Source organism: Falco rusticolus, chromosome 2 (assembly GCF_015220075.1).
Source record: "Falco rusticolus isolate bFalRus1 chromosome 2, bFalRus1.pri, whole genome shotgun sequence".
Taxonomy (NCBI): Eukaryota; Metazoa; Chordata; class Aves; order Falconiformes; family Falconidae; genus Falco; species Falco rusticolus.
The window spans coordinates 6,990,799-7,006,540 of NC_051188.1; the positions used below are offsets into that span (position 1 = coordinate 6,990,799).

A 15,742-nucleotide genomic window follows, 5' to 3' on the forward strand; every position below is an offset into this window, starting at 1 on the left:
TATTTAATCTCCTGGTGACACACCGGTTCTGGAAGTCGGAACCTTTTGACAGAAACCTGATCTTGCTGCTTGTTGCTCTGAAAAGCTGTTCAAATTTTTGTTCTTCCCTCAAATTTTAAAATATTTCTGGAATTATATGCCTTAACACTTGATTAGTACAGTTTTGATGTAGCACAGCTTTGCTGGGTGAATAAAAGGGGAGAGAACTTCTGTAGAACAGTTACTCTGTTAAATGGCTCACTGATTAGTATAATAAAAATAAGCTAAATGTTTCATCATATAATCAAATAGATTAATGATTTATAACTTGTACGTGCTCAGTAAGTGAACTGCAGAAGTGGCCAGCTGTGTTCTTGAGGGTCTTTTGGGAGAGTATTAAGTTCCCCGTTACCCATCCATGATCTCCAGTAGTATGTTCTTGTGCAAAGTCCTTGTGATTAAATTACTGTTTGTGTAGATTAAGTTTGAATCAACACTACTTTGTACTGATGGTACTGGAAACATTTTTGAGTTATTTTAATTCAGCAGCTGGGGAGGGTTACATATTTAGTGGGTAGAAAGTAATCTTGCATGTTTTGTAAAGCAGCATTCATCATGGGGTTCAAATGCCAATGTGAAATGGAAACTGGAGTTCACAGGAGCCGTAGCTGTTATCCCAGGTGGCTGTTGCTCATTCAAAAGTGTGCAGTGTCTGAGCAGATGGGTGAGACAGGTCGTTACAGAACGAAGAACAGGCTTTCTGGCGCATCCTGATAACTGTCCTGGCTCATTCGAACTCTGCTCAGGACACGTAACTGTTAGGAATCTCTGAAATGTTGACCCACTTTACAACCCTTGTGTTTAATTTTCTGAGTGTGGCCATTTTGAGGTGGCAGTCCAGTAGCAGGCTTTTCCCTTGGTGAGCACTTACTGGGACTAGCAATTTTGTTAGTACCTTAGCATTCCCTGGCTGCTGGTTCCTGTGTCTTTGTTGTGCCAGCAGTTATTTTTAAACTTGCGTTTTTGTAGGGTGTTTACATCGGGGTCACTTTCTTGGATGGGATCACCATGTGATTGCCCAAAGAGCTGGCTGGCGTGATCGGAGGAGTACCAGGATTAGTCAAGGAAAAGCTGCTTGGAATAGGGATTGTTTCAGTACAGCTGCTGCTGGGTGTCAACCCAAGCTGAAGGGGAGTGCCAAGAGCAGCGCCCGAGATGGGCATTACCTTAAATAAAACCTGACTTCCAAGACCATTAATATATGTTAAATTCTTAATTTGGTTCAGCCAGCGAGGCGTTAACATTTCAGACTTTTGATTGCATAATGACTTAACATTAATTGGGAATATAGTTCTCAGTTTTCAGTGTTTCTTGAATTGTCAGCTCTGTATTGATACCTGTAAAACTGTTGGGCTTTCGAAGGCAGAGAGGGCAGCGCTGTCAGACCCCGGTCTGGGGAGCAGGAGGACCAGCACAAATGCTTGTGCTTAAACAACTGTGCCAGTGTTTCAGATCTCTGCAGCAAGGGAGTAAACGGCCTCAGTTGTTACTGGCTCCTTGAAAAGGTTCTAAGGCTCCTTTCTGTAACTTCTGTTTGCAGAATATTGTAGAAAGATCTTGTACGATTGCGTGTATCAAATATGACCAAAATTTTTCATGCATTTACCATTTTCCTTTCTCTCCTTAAATACTTGCAATGTATTAATGCTAGGTGTGATTTGATGTTGTCTGGATATTTATTTTTTTTTTAGCCATCGCAGATGGGAGGCATACCAGTGATGACACAGCCAACTTTAATATACAGTCAGCCAGTCATGAGACCACCAAACCCTTTTGGCCCTGTACCGGGAGCACAGGTGTGTATATTCAAAATCATTGGTGCTGGGAACCAATTACGGCTGGGTCAATTTCTTTAAAAGTGTTTTAATATTTTCTTCTGCTGGACAAAGGTACTGCATAACCCCAGTAGTCCATGTAAGGATCGCTTCCAAGCTTTTACATCCAGGTTGGCAGCAGCGAGTATGTTTTACAGAAGCGAGGAGGGATAGCATTTCAAGGCAATGTTTTTCTGAGGTGTGGCTGAGGTTATTCTTAACGCTTTAGTGAAAGGATAAGAACAGTTGATGTCTGTGCCGTTCGCTGAAGGCAGGCTCCTTCCCCAGAGTCACGTCCTGTGTGGTTTCACCTCTAAGCGTGGCTTTGAGATTGCGCTATTACAGCTTTCTCCGAAGTATATGTACCACTCTTGGTCCGCCTGGTAGACTTAAAAGTATTAGATTATAAAGTAACCAAGGCTGACCGTACCTGAAAACTGTAAGTGGAAGCTGCATCCTTGTATTACAGCATTTTGCAGAGGGCAAGCAGGCTGTTTGCAGCCTTTTGAGTCTATGAATGTTACAGATGGGTTTGCAAAGAACATGGTCTCGAGCTTGGTGAGACTTCAGTCCTACGCCTGGTTGGCAGTGCTGACCACTCAGTGGGAGGCACACGGCATGTTCATCTAGTTTTAACCCTTGTGTTCTCCAAAGGTCTTTGTATTCCTCCCTGGTTTTGCAGCAGACAGTATTTACAGCATAGTGAAGATATTCAATAGCTATACCAACCTATCTGGCCTTGCCCTCTTAAGTGTTACGTTAAATGGAGTGTTCCTTAAATTGCCTGCTTTTCTGCTTCTCGTGATTTGTTGTGCGTAAATTCATTACCTGAGGTACCAGAATAAAAGCGTGCTGAAGAGTTACTCTGAGCATTGGGAAGAACTGACTTTATCAGTACTGAAGTTAAATACATACCTCTTATTGTTTCGCAAACTACTGTCACTGGAACGAACTCACTTTTTTAACCCAAATGCCTTCTGAAGGTAGTTTTTTGCATCAGGAAGAACATTTTAGGGGGAAGAGGGAATGGACAGCTTTGAACACCTTCATGCTATTTTCAGGAAATACTGAGATTATTAAAGACTTTGTTCTGTTTGTGAACTGCTGTTAGAGGCAGAGCCAGGTTCACCTGGCAGATTGGAGCTCCAGTAGTAACAGTGTGGTTCGACTGATCAGTCAGGTGTTTCTCTGTCAAAGTTCACATTGTATGTCGTGACTGTCAGAAAGAGGTAACACACTGGGACTGTATTTTGATCTTACTGCAGAGAGCTCTGTTTGCATAGGTGACTGAAAACATGCGTGTGTAACTTAGGTATACGTTGGCGTACGTGTGGGTTTGGGGACTGGTGTGTGGAGGGAAGAGAATTCAGCAGCAGGCTGGAAGGGGAGAGAGCCTCAAGCCTTTCCCGATGCCTGAACCTGATCCTTGAACGGGAGAGGCTGTGCCGTGTGCTGCCAGTGGGCAGCGTGCCCTTTGTCTTCCTTAAAACAGAGCCTTGGGGATAGAGTTTTGGGGGTTTTTTTTGACTTTTAAAAGGCTTTCTCTGAAAGAGACACTGTTAGTTTTCTTTAGCTGGAAATGCGGTTCTCAGTTTACTTTCTCTTGGACTTGAGCTGCTTTGCACATTCACTGTCACTTAAGTGATTTGGTATCTTTTGCATGGGTTTTATACTGTCTTATGCAGGGGGGAATGTTATGAAATTTTTAAAACAGAAAACAAGTTAAAGGATCTTCAAGAGGTTTTTTCTAGAATTCAAAAAAAACCAGTTTTGAAATGATCTTTTAAAAAATAACCTGCCTCAACTGCCTGTAAACTGCCTACCTGCCTAATTCACTGATAAACAGGTAGGTGCGTCTGAACAGCTGGGTGAGCCTTTCTGCTTCGTTTGACATTGCAGGGCTTGGCCTTGGTTAGATCCCAGCTGGCTGTCATAACGAGAAGGAGGAATTAGTCACAAGCGAGGTGTGTAGGGCCGTGTTTATTGTGCTTCTCTGACAGCGTTTGGCTCCTGTGAGAATTACTTTGATAGGAAACACACCCTTTGAATCAGCATTTGCTGTGTGACCAAGGGTTTTCCCTGAGACACGTGCTGTGCGTTGCTTACAGGTGTGTTCAGAAGTCTGACATCAATAAAGCAACTTCAGTGCAACAAAGGCTGCATGTGAGAGCTTCTTCCCCATATAATGCATAGATGGCATTTACTGACATACAGCCACAGAGGGAAATTGCAATATGGTTATGCTAAACTTACCGTCTGCTTAGTCTTGAGGTTCTTCTGAGAGCATATTTGTCTGTTTAGGTTTAGTTCCTGCTCCTGTTGTGCCAGAAATAGGAATAGGAAAATAAAGAAATAAAAATGTGTGTTCTTGGGGTAAGTAAACAAATCTTAAAGAATGAGTAATGGTAATCTGAAAGGCGTATGCAGTTCAGACTGCCTGCATCCCACGGGGGCCACTCTATAAACACCGTTGTTCTAACATGCTTTTTGTCCATGGTGTCATCGCTGCCCAAAACTAAGTTGTTTTTCCTGTTTATGTCTAAAGCACCAGATGATACCGCTTATCTCTGGTCTGCTGATAGATTTTTTTTTTTTTTTTTTTGGTTGTTGTCTATAGTAAAGAAGCTTGAAGGTACTTAAAAGCATAACAACAGATAAGAAGCTGTTGCTGAAAAATTATCTTGCCAAGTTGCTGTGTGTTGGGAATTCCTCCTGCTTTGTGTAGGAACTGGTAACACAGGCATCCCAATGTTGTCCAGTTTCTTGGTAATATAAACTGGTGTTTCTAGCTTGATACTCTTCAGGATTTGTCTCAATAAATACACTTTTCATACCTCTAGACGTACTTATTTTGCTTCTCTTTCAAATGTTCAGTTTACATGCTTGCAACTTTAATTTTTGCTCTCAAGAACAGGGCTACTTTGGTTTTTTAAGGGCAAAATCATTTGAAACAATTGAGAATGAGAGACTAGAACACTCGCTGCTTTGGAAATCCGAGTGTGGAAGATATTTGTAGTTCTAAAAGTGGTGTGTAGCTTCTTCCTTTGAATACATTATGAATGCACTTCTCTTGCGTTAGTGTCAGTGTTTTCCACTAGAGAAGGAAAACAGTATTTTTCGTCATGGTAATAGCAGTCTTTCCTCATGGCAAAGTAATATATCATGCTGCTTGGGACAGTGAGAATGGTTGGAGTTACTGATTAAACTGCAGCTGGTAAAGGGAGCATGTGCGAGGAAGGGACAGGCCGAAGGTCCGGACAAGGTTGAAGAGTAGCCAGAGTGACGGCAGGCGTGGTACAGTACAGCAAACGCAGCATGTTTCAGCTCAGGCAGATGTGAATGCCATGCAGGCAGCTGGAATATGACCACCCACTGCAAGACCTGAGTGGCCCGATGCACAGCAGCAGTGCCTGATTGTTCACCACCACCAAAAACCTTATCATGTTGGCTGAGATAACATGGTACGCTGCTGACGGATCGGTGGCATGCTACATATTCTGGTCTAATTGCCCCCAAAAGGACATGGCCTTAGGAGGGGAAGCAGCTGGGTAGTGAAAAATTTTAAGGTTTCGAATAGAATAAATTACTCAGCCTGCTGCCAGCATCTGTGTGAAGTGTAACGTGGCGGTGGTTAATGTCACTGAACTGTACAGAAAAAGCGGTAGCGGTGATCACCTTGTGATGATGAAGAATAGGTAATTGTGCAAATGAGTAAGTTGGGTTGGGGGGAGGTTGTGTGTGTGTTTTTGTTGTTTCTTTTTGTGTTGGGGTTTTTGGGATGTGGGTTTTTTTGTTTGCATTTTTTTTTGATGGTAGTTTGTTTTGGGCATTTTTTTGAAACTGGAAGAACAGGGTATGAAGTTCAGGACAGACTTATGCCAGAAAGTAGACTTCACAGGTGCTCCCTCTGGCACATTAATTGTAAAATGCGTGCTAAAATAGCTTGACAGACTTGTTTAATGAGAAACCAGTATCTAGCTAATGCTGGGAATCCAGCACAACCCTTGCTCACAGATGGGTTCTTCCATCTTACTGTGACTCCAGGGAGTTTTTGTCTTTGTTGGAAGCAGTGAGAAGACTGCTGCTGGAGATGAGACTAAGCTTTGGGCCTGATCCAGCACAGTATGTTACATTTCAGATCACGCAGGCACTGGGCTGTAAGGGTAAATTCGCAGCTGTAGGTGTACTAGCACTAAAGAAACTGATGGCCAGCGCTGCCGTGTTAAATGCTTCTCCTTAGAAACTGCTAAAGGTAGGTTCTGGTTTTCAGATACATTTATAAGCAGTAACCTGGACAGATGCAGTGTAGGAAACTGTCTAACTATACTTTCCGCATTTATTTTTTTAGGCCTCCTTTTTTGTTAAGATAGGTATTTACTGTAAGATCCGATGTCTTGTCTGAATTTGGCTGTGGCGTCTAGGAAGTAGAACTGTCAAGGTTTTCGCCAGTATTTAACCTGAACAGCTTTCCTGAAATTTCACCTCTCTTTCTGGTTACATGCTGATGTCGCACAAATGACAGAGCTCTAAACCTACCAGTCTTCCACACTGCTTTCAAACTGGGGCATTACTTTGGACTTGGTATCAATTGGAGATTTGCCAGCTTGATTTAACAGGACTTGCAACATGTGACTTCAAGCCCTTTGACCACGAAGAGGAAGAATGTCTCATGAAATCAAGTTGCAGCAGGCATGCCTTGCTGAAGCCATGACTGTTAGGTTTTTATCATCAGTCCGGCTTAAATCCTGGAGAGGGGTGGGGTGTGTTGAGCTATGGCTTTCCGAAGGGAAGAACCAAGTTTAAAAGGGGAACTTCTGACATCCTGAAACCGCTTCTCAAGCGCTTCCCATTCCGTCTCACGACTCTTCCATAATCTGTTTACGGGGACTGGATCAGAGTGCCCCATTGGGAGTGGGAGAGAGATAGAGATTCCAACCCAGACAGAGAGTACTGATCCTGAAAGAACTCCTCCTCGCGTGGTTTCTGAGATAGATATTGACGTGAACAGCTTAAATTTGCAAAGGCAGTGTTTGCACTCTGGGCACTTCTGCAAGCAGTTCCCATAAGCGTGTTCCCTGTCCTGCGCCGCTGGGCAGGCATTCAGTGTTTCCAAAGGAAATACGTCTCCATATGATGTTGTTCGCAAAGGGAGCGAAGTGCAAGTATGCACAGGCGATCAGTGTGACTCCGTGTGAGAAAACCGTTGGGGTGATGGGACCTGCAATGGAGAAAGCTGACTTTTATTTGTAACTGCAAAAAACATGCACGTTCTACAAGCTGGGGGCAAATAGACTTTTAATAAAGCACCATTTATAACTGGGAAGGCACTAAGAAAGAAAACAGCTAAAAAAATTAATTCAACGAATAGCACATGCTGCTGCAGTTACAGCCTGCAGATTACTGGTCCCTTCCAGCAGCAGCAGCCGGAAGGCAGGTATTACCTACTTGTCAATTATGTGCTTATGTGGCTGAATTGGTAGTCTGGTGCTTTTTAAATACGTGGCTATAGGATGTGGGGTTTGTTAGTGTGTAACTAGCAGTCTCAGTCTTCAGTCCTCACCTAAAATAGCAGCAGTTGACATACTCTCACTTTTTAAAATTTTTTTTTTCCTCCCCACCCCCAGAATATATCCTGTGTTCTCCTTCTAGGCCCCAGACTGAGAATTATCCATTATCTACTCTGCAGCCTCTTTCTGTACACATCCTATTTTGAGAGGAAAAGATGCTGAGAGCTGTTTCTTCTGGAGAAGGTGTCTGCAAAGCTGCCAGGCCCCCAGCCTCGTCTCTCCCTGCCAGTACACAGTTTTGCCAGTCAAGCAGGGAGAGTGCTACCCTTTTCCACAGGAGTCGGGCAGGCGTAATGTTTAGTGAAGAAAGCCACTGCCAAAGTGCGAGGTTATCTGCTTATTTGGCAAGTGCCAGTTGACATTTCCTTCCCGGAGGGTCATGCCCAGCTTGTTCCTGCATTACACCAACCATTAAAGAGGCTTTCTGTTTTCCATGTGACCAAACACCTTGTTTTAGTAGTTGATTTCTGCCATGTTTGCCTCTTAACCTCCCCATGTTCTTTCACTACACGTTCAGCTTTCATATTCTGTCATTCTGAGACCTTTTTTTCTTTCTTTCCCTTTCTGTCGTCTTTCCTACTAGCTGTCTGCAGCATCCAGCCCTTCCAGTCAGAGTCCTCACAGAGCCTCAGGAAAGGATCCCTTTGCAGAGCTCTCTCTCCAGGATTTCTTGTAGAACAACTTAGGTATTGTCCGTTATTCTGGGGAGATGCTGTTTTTTGTGATATAAAACAAAATTGAAAGTTCTAATTCAAGATTTAACATGAGGAGATCTGTTCCTGAAGAAAATAAAAACAAGCCATGTTGAGTTGGAAGCATTGTGGAAGCGATTTGGAAACTCTGTATACTTAGCTGCGGCGGTCTAAAGGCACGATGAGGTCATTTTGCTCCAGCCCATTGGAAATGAAGTTCGGGAGTTCCCTTCTGGGCTGCGAGTGCCGGCAACGTGGCACTTGCTGCAGTTAGGGAGAAGGAGCTGGTACCACCTGGTATTTACCACTTCAGCAGGAAAATGTTTAGCTTGTGGTTAGCAGCAAACACCTGTCTGCTGCTGGCAGTCTGCTCGTGCACTTTACCAGGCTGCTCGACCAAAGTGTTTGCTTTATGCAGGAGGAGGTGCGTGTTTCTTGGTGGTGAAGGATGAATTTTGCTACAGATGTGCGCAGGAGGAGTTCTGTTCTTTTTTTAAGCAATCAGGGATGGGTGGGAATTAAATACTAAAATGAGTGAAGATACAAAAACTTCAGGGATATGTAGTAGAAAGAGAGTAGGCTCTGCTGCACACAGCATCCTCTTTTGTGCACTTCCTCTGGTTCAGCACAAAAATTGACCTTGAGTTCTCTTCATAATGGTGGTGTTCCGTGTTACGCTGCCACTGGCGATGGCATTGTGTGGAGGAGTAGGGTTTTTTATTGTTGGGCAAGCCAGCTTAATGCAAAGAGATGTTCTGAAGGCTGGTGGAGTTGGAAAAATGTATTGGTGGATTTTGGTTGTTTTCTGGCCCTGATTTTGTAGAATTTTTATTTCTGTTCAAAACTTCAGATCCTCGGGGTAGCTTGGGCGTATGAAGAATGGAAATTTGTGAAAACACAGGTTTATAGCGAAGTCCTGCTTCTGTTGGATGTTAACACGATGGTTTTTAATCTTTCCAGATTCAGTTTATGTAACTGTGTTAGATGGAAGAGAAAGGAACGTTTCCAAAAAGATGTGCTCACCAGTAAACCCCCACTTCCAGGAAGAAATGAACAACAGTCTCTCACTCTCCCTTTAAACGATGCAGTGAAATGATGAAGACCAATGAAGGAGCCTGGGACAACTCCGTAAGAAAACATCAATATACAGTACAAAGCCAAGAATTGCCATGGGTTAAGACTAAGATCTGGGTTTTTTTTGTCCTGGTGACTAACGTGTCAATCTTTCAGCTTCCTAGTAATACCCGTAATCGGTAACATATGAAGAGAAGCATTTATTCTGGAAATTGAGATTGGAGTTTGGAAATGCTGTCTGGAATGGAGATGTGTCCTTTACCGTAACTCAAAACAAGACTTTGGGCAGGGGAGGGTCAAATCCTAACTCTTAATTCTGCAGTTACCTTTTCTTCAGTCCTCACAAATGTAGGCACAGCAGTAATGGAAATTAACTTTTTTAAGAAAATTATATATTCAGTTTGCAGTAGACATTCCTTATGTATTATTGTTTGTATTTATTTATGATTATCAATTTAACATTAATATTGTATCAAAAAAACCTCCTTATGAAAATAAGTATGGATGTATACAGTATGTCTGATTTTTATCCACAAAGAATGAATCTGATTCAGAACGCTTTTCAGCTGACATACAGAGCACTAAATATTTTAAAGGTCTGAATCTAATGAATTCTCAGTGTATATGGGAATTAGGGAAGAGCTGTAAAATGCATTAATCCTTATAGTCAATTCTGTGCCTAGGATTTTGCAAGGGAACAGTTAACTGACTAGAAGAAGCACTACATTTTTAATTCAGCATCAGTGCATCGGGAAGGAACTTTATTGCTTTGTGCTTGGCATGTCATTATTTTTACATTTGACATTATAAGGCCTTTCCAAAATGAATGTGAGGAATTGCTTTCATTTTAAGACTCCTTCTTTTCTGTAAAAAAAAAAAAAAAGTATAAAATAAAAAACTGAGGTGGTGTGTGTTGGGGAAAGCCTTTTCATTTGGCTAGTGCCACGTTTATGATCATGTACCTTTTAAAAGTAAAAAAGGGGAGATAGCTTCCTTACGTACGTCTAGTGGGTGTTTAGTTAATGAAGAATTAAAGTAGCACTGTTGATCGGTGCTTTGTGTAAATACATCATAACTTTTGGGCGGAGTGGGGCCTTCAGAAGGATAGTCAGTGATATGAAAGCAATTCTGTACATGAATTAAGCATACTTGCTGCATTGTCTCTGCAGATTCTATTTTTGTTTAAAATATTAAAATGTATGTTGGCACAAATGGGTGGATTTTCAAATAAAATGCAGCTTCCACAGAACTTTTGTTACGGTATGAAAGTCTGAGGTGCTTTTTTTTTTTCTTTGCTGCTTAAAATGTGCACTGATAATTGCTTTGTTTACTTAATAAAATACCAAATGTATTTCATATGTGCATATTGTATTACAGGAAGTGCAGCACTGTGAGTCTGCGAGTGACATCATCCGCGCAGCCTCTTCCCGGCAGGGCTGTAGTAGACGGCTGTAGTTCCACTGTGTTGAGTTGTTTCGTTAAGAGCTGGATTCCTTACTTTAATGTGGCAGTTCACGTTCTTCTAGTTTTTTAAAATACACATGGCAATAAACTTGTACTGTTTATAACTGAGCGAGGAGCATAAATATGCCCCAGAAATTACTTAGATGTCTTCCCTGATCTTCCAGCAGAAGGAAATGCTGGAGAAGCTTTGGGTGGTTTGCTGAGACCATCATCTGTCAGAAGACACTGGTTTTCATCACAGGGAGAGTTGATAGAAGTGGAGCTTGCTTCTTCTCAACTACCCGAGGCCTGTCATGGCAGATGTACGTCATAAAATGAGCAGTACAGATCAGTAGATTTAAAAGCATGAATAAAAAAATCCCCTGAACCTGTTACTTGTAGAGTATGTAATCTGGGGAGTTTCATATGCAGTTTGCTTAACGTACGCAGTGCTTTCCTACAAATTACGCTGTCGCTGTGGGACTTAACACAGGAGAACTAGTTCTTAGTTTTTGCTCGCACTTAAAAATATCAAAAATGTGAATTGTCTGAATTGGGGGTCAGCTGGAAAAAAGGTACACACTCAGGAAAATTAGCTGCATTGGTAACTACAAGGGCACTAATTGTTCTGAAACACAGTCCATAGCTTGTGTGAAAGAGTGAGGTCGACCTTCCTCCTCCATAGTCCAGTGTGCTAGGTTACGATAAAAACAGAAGACAACCTCGTCATCATTTCAGGTCTGTGATTCTCTCTGTGCAGTGGTTTCAGGCTGGTTTGAGGCTGTTGACTGAGGCTAGATCTGCTTCCTTAGGACTTAGACCTTTTTGATCCCTTGGACCCCTGTTGTGGGGCTGTGGACTTGAGGTTGCAAATCATGCAGGTGCCAGAAATCCCCAATAGAGGAAAAATCTCTTCTGCAGGGGTGAGGAATTCATCTGTTACCCTTCACTGCTCACTCAGAGTTGCTCTGTGTTCCTCGACACAGCTGCTGTGCAGGTTAAGCTTTCTTGTCGGCAGCCTGGCTAATAAACCTTGCTTTTGGTTTACTCCTCAGAGACAAACTGGCTTGAGGATTTTCCTGAGGATTATTTCTCCATTTGCTTTGTTCCTAATGAGTACGTTTGCTTTCAGGATCGCTGGAATAACACTCAGTTGTAGTTTAATTTTAAAGCATGGGTCATAGACATTTTTCTTTTGAATTACCGGCCATTTTCAGTAATGGTTGGTTGTGAAAACCTGGTTCTCTTCAAAATTGAGTTCAAAGGCTGTTTAATCTAGGAAAGCAAACTCTGTCTAGGAGAGCTGCCTGCGTTAGCAAGCGGTGGAGGACGTAGTGTGTTTTTAGAGCTTTGTGAAGGAAACCAGCGTGTCAGAATAGCCACAATAATTTTTGATCAGATGTATATAAATGAAAACAACTGGCTTTACCTTTTGAGACAGCTACTCTTGCCAGAGCAAGCACCTGAACAGCTAGTAATTTCAAGTGTTTTCTGAAAGCCCAAATGTAGAATCTTTATCTGAAGACAAATATAAATTCTTTTGCCGCTTCTCTTTGTTTCAAAGTCACAAACTAAACTGAACCTTAGGAAATGTTTGAAGTCTGTGTTTATGTGTGACTTTACATGACATCAGAGGGTCCATTCAACCAGCTACAGGAACAAGTCAGAAACTCCCAGCTGCTGAACAGCCCTGCAGCAAGAAGCAGGGACAGAGTGAAGCCCTGCATCTTTTATTAGACAAAAAAAAGGCCTGTTTCCAGAGCCTGGTATAAATTCTGTAGTGACATAAATTAATTGCAACTTGAAAGCCATGACATAATTGAGATAAAGATTGTGGCAGAAAAATGAGAATTGGCTGCCAAAAACACTGGGAAAGACAGTAAATGCTGATGGGAGCAGAAGATTGAGAAGATAATGTGAGGGGTAGTGAAGAAATGTGCTGAATGCAGAAGAAAAAGCAATGTTCGTGGGAGCACGTGTAAGCTAAGAGCGAGCTTTCTCCTTGGCCTGTCGGCGTCTGACTCGCCCTTTGCAGCTCTCCCATACGGCAGTGGAGGGAGCAGAAACAGTCTTGACATCTTTTGCTGAATGTGCCCAACAAGAAAAATCTGTGAGTTGCTGAGGTTTGCTATGTTTGAACTGGAGAGTGAGGGGACTTGGCTGGTGAGTAGGCTCTGTCCTGGCTAGATGAGCAGAGAACCCGGAGCAGCTTCCCCTGAAGGTGTAACATTGCTGCCCCCCACCTGGTACCCGTTTATGGCTGAAGGCTGAGTAAATCCTGTATCCAGTTCGCTTGTGGGAGATGACTTGCCCAAGATCAGTCGCATTTCTTGGTTCTTTCCTTGCTTCTCTGCTGATGAAATTTCCTACGGCGAAGATCAAAAAGCCTTGGAACAAACGGCCAACTTCCTTAAAGGTTCTGTTGTGTGAGCTGAAAATGTGTTGGAATGCAAGCATGCTGCTCTGGGTGTCCGGCAGCTGCGCTATACAGGGAGAGCTGGGGTCTCGGGTTTATTTTCATAGCACGGATCTCTGCTTTGTTGAGGGTGGTAACTGCTGAACTTGCCCATGCCAGCTACAGCGATTGCCCAAGGACTGTTTTTCTATAAAATCTAGTGTTACTCGATACTATTTTAGCCCCTTGCTGCACTTCAATCACTAGAAGTGAGGAAAAGGTCCAGTACCATGGCAAATCCTGGTTTTCCATGGCTCAGTGGCGATGTTCAACGGGCCGCATAGGGGAACAGTTACTGGCGTCTTGTTACCCTGTTCTGTCCTAAAACAACAGTGTTTGTGGTAGTCTGCAGAACACGAGCTCTGAAGTGTAGTATTACAAAGAGGCATCCTTACTTTTATAGTGGACTCCAAATCCAAGGGGGGAAGTCTTTTGCAGAGGAACATCCAGCTGTAAAACATCAGTGGCTTAAGATGCTAATGCCATTGGATTTTCTGTTCCTTGCTTGTCACTATAGTGTAACTTTTCAGTCCATTAGCTTCCGCCTTGACCTTATTCTGGCAAACTCCTCTTAGCCCACAGAAGGAGAGCGTTTAATAACTTCTCTCTCAGAAAGCAGCCAAACAAGAACAAACGCTGCAGAACAAGGTCTCCTACCCTCGTTTCCCAAAACATGCAGGTCTGAACCTGTGGACAGATTGACTTGTTATATAACCTAGCCTGCAGTGGAGGCTGCAAACCTCTCGAAAACCAGACCAGCAGTTAAGTAACCTACATTCCTGTCAGCCCGGGCCGGGGAGAGATCATCCTTGCGCAGCCAGACTATAAAGCGATACAGTCCAGTTGCTTGACTCTACAGGGAGATTGCTCGGAGAGGGTTCAAACCAGCAGTGTGCTGAGGTAAGCACTCCTGTGATCGCTTAAGTGGATTCAGGCTTGCAGTGCAGCCCACCCCGTGCCATTGTGCTTTTTAGGCATTTGATGGATTGATACTTCCCAGTTCCAGCACATGGACTTTAGTTCTACTAGAATGGCTTTTATTACCACACACTTACACGCAGCTTGGGTGATGCTCATATTTCTTTAAATTGCCAGTGAACACTTGTGAGGTTTTTTTTCCCCCTGTTGAAACTGCAAGTTTCGTAGCGTTGTGTGCCAGTTAAATACATAACTCCAGCTCACCTGAGGCTTTGCTTGGATTATAGTTGGACATACGGACACTTCTGTGCATCTTGTAGCCTAAGTAGTGTCTCATGGTTCTCTTGTGCAACAGAAACACAGTAAAGAAAAGGTTTTTCATCATTCTGGGAATTTGAGGGTGACTGCTTTAAGTTTTGTCCTAACTGGAGTAGTGAACCCTCACTTTCACTCCCATGGTTAAGTAGGAGCGGGAAGCATTGGCCATGCTGCCAGAAAGTGGGCTGATCAGCCTTCTGTTTTATATATATATGTTGCTCATTTCTGACAGATTTTTCCTGTAACAAATGTATCAAATCCAGATGCCTCATTTGCTGTAGACCATTTGCTTTCTCCATATAAAAGCCTCACACTGGCCTTAACTCTAATCCTATAGAAATCAAGGGGATTTGGGACACTTCACTAAATATGTTTTGCTACAGGCTGTTGCTTCTGGCTTGCCAGGCTGCCTGTGGCTTGTACCCTAATTAGCATGTTTCAGATTTCTTTTTAACTGCCTCTGACCCACACAGGCATTTATGGTAAAAGGCTAAACAGTGACTTGAAGAAGCAAAGTTTCTTTTTTCCAAGGTACAAGTTTATGTTGTCCTGCCATATGCCCTACACATGGTGGTATGCATTATGGGCATGGGCAAAGAGAAGCCTAGAGATGGGCCCTATGTTCACATCACTAGAAAATGTAAATGCCCTTTGGGGAGCGGTGGGAAGAAGAGGAGGCCTTTCTTTGACTGTAAAGCTCCTCGGCATAAGCCATATTCTAATTCTGTGACTAAACGAAAAGCTAAACTAATCACTGAGCAGAACTAATCTCTCTTTCAAGTAAGCCATTTCATGGGGCTTGCATTTCACTCAAAGAAAGCCAGTGTAGCTGAGGGGAGGCGTCTGTTGTGGTGACAACACCACTTGTAAGCATGGATCCCCATTCTCTGGGACACCCGAGCGCTAGGAGTCACCTCAGTCTTTGTGGTAACTCGGGTTACAGCAGGGACGTGTCGAAACTCATTTCACTGTTTGCTACGTGGCAATGCAAGTGAGATTCAGTCTGCGACCGAGGCTCTGACCTTTACGTGTCTACTTGTGAGCCCAGCTTCTGGGGAGCTGTAGTCAGCGGATCCCAGAGTACAGTTCGAGTCACCTGTGACTCAAGGAGATGCCTGCTCGGCAGCGATATCTCAGCTCAACTGGAAAATGAAAAATTTGACTGAGGTACAGGGTAAGCTGAGACATTACATTGATACAAGGTTTTAAAAAAAGTTTCTTAAAAAAGCTTTGTTCCAAACAGCTGATTAACCCGTCAAGGTTTTAAATCAGATAATTCAATGCTTTCACAAGTTTCTAAAGGGAAATGCAGAGGTTGGAAGCCTGCTTGTGCCTGTGGAAAAAACCTGCATTGCGTACTCCTGGTAGAGTGTCCAGGATGTACAATAAGCATAGAAACCCCCTCACTGAATCGATGCACTA

The 15,742-nt window shown here is 43.0% G+C and overlaps 1 protein-coding gene across 9 annotated transcripts in view; it reads left to right on the forward strand.

Annotated features, from left to right (window-relative positions):
* The window catches only part of PICALM (phosphatidylinositol binding clathrin assembly protein), a 71,221-nt gene extending 60,679 nt beyond the window's left edge, over positions 1-10,542 (forward strand). For 6 of the 9 annotated variants that reach the window (XM_037376111.1, XM_037376106.1, XM_037376108.1 and 3 more), the window contains 3 exons: positions 1,731-1,835; positions 8,004-8,106; positions 9,073-10,542. In XM_037376111.1, the coding sequence (XP_037232008.1) occupies positions 1,731-1,835; positions 8,004-8,096 (198 nt within the window). In that variant the 3' untranslated portion in view covers positions 8,097-8,106; positions 9,073-10,542. The remainder of the gene's footprint in view (positions 1-1,730; positions 1,836-8,003; positions 8,107-9,072) is intronic. The other 3 variants (XM_037376109.1, XM_037376112.1, XM_037376115.1) reach the window with 1 other exon arrangement.
* The last annotated feature ends 5,200 nt before the right edge of the window (positions 10,543-15,742 follow it).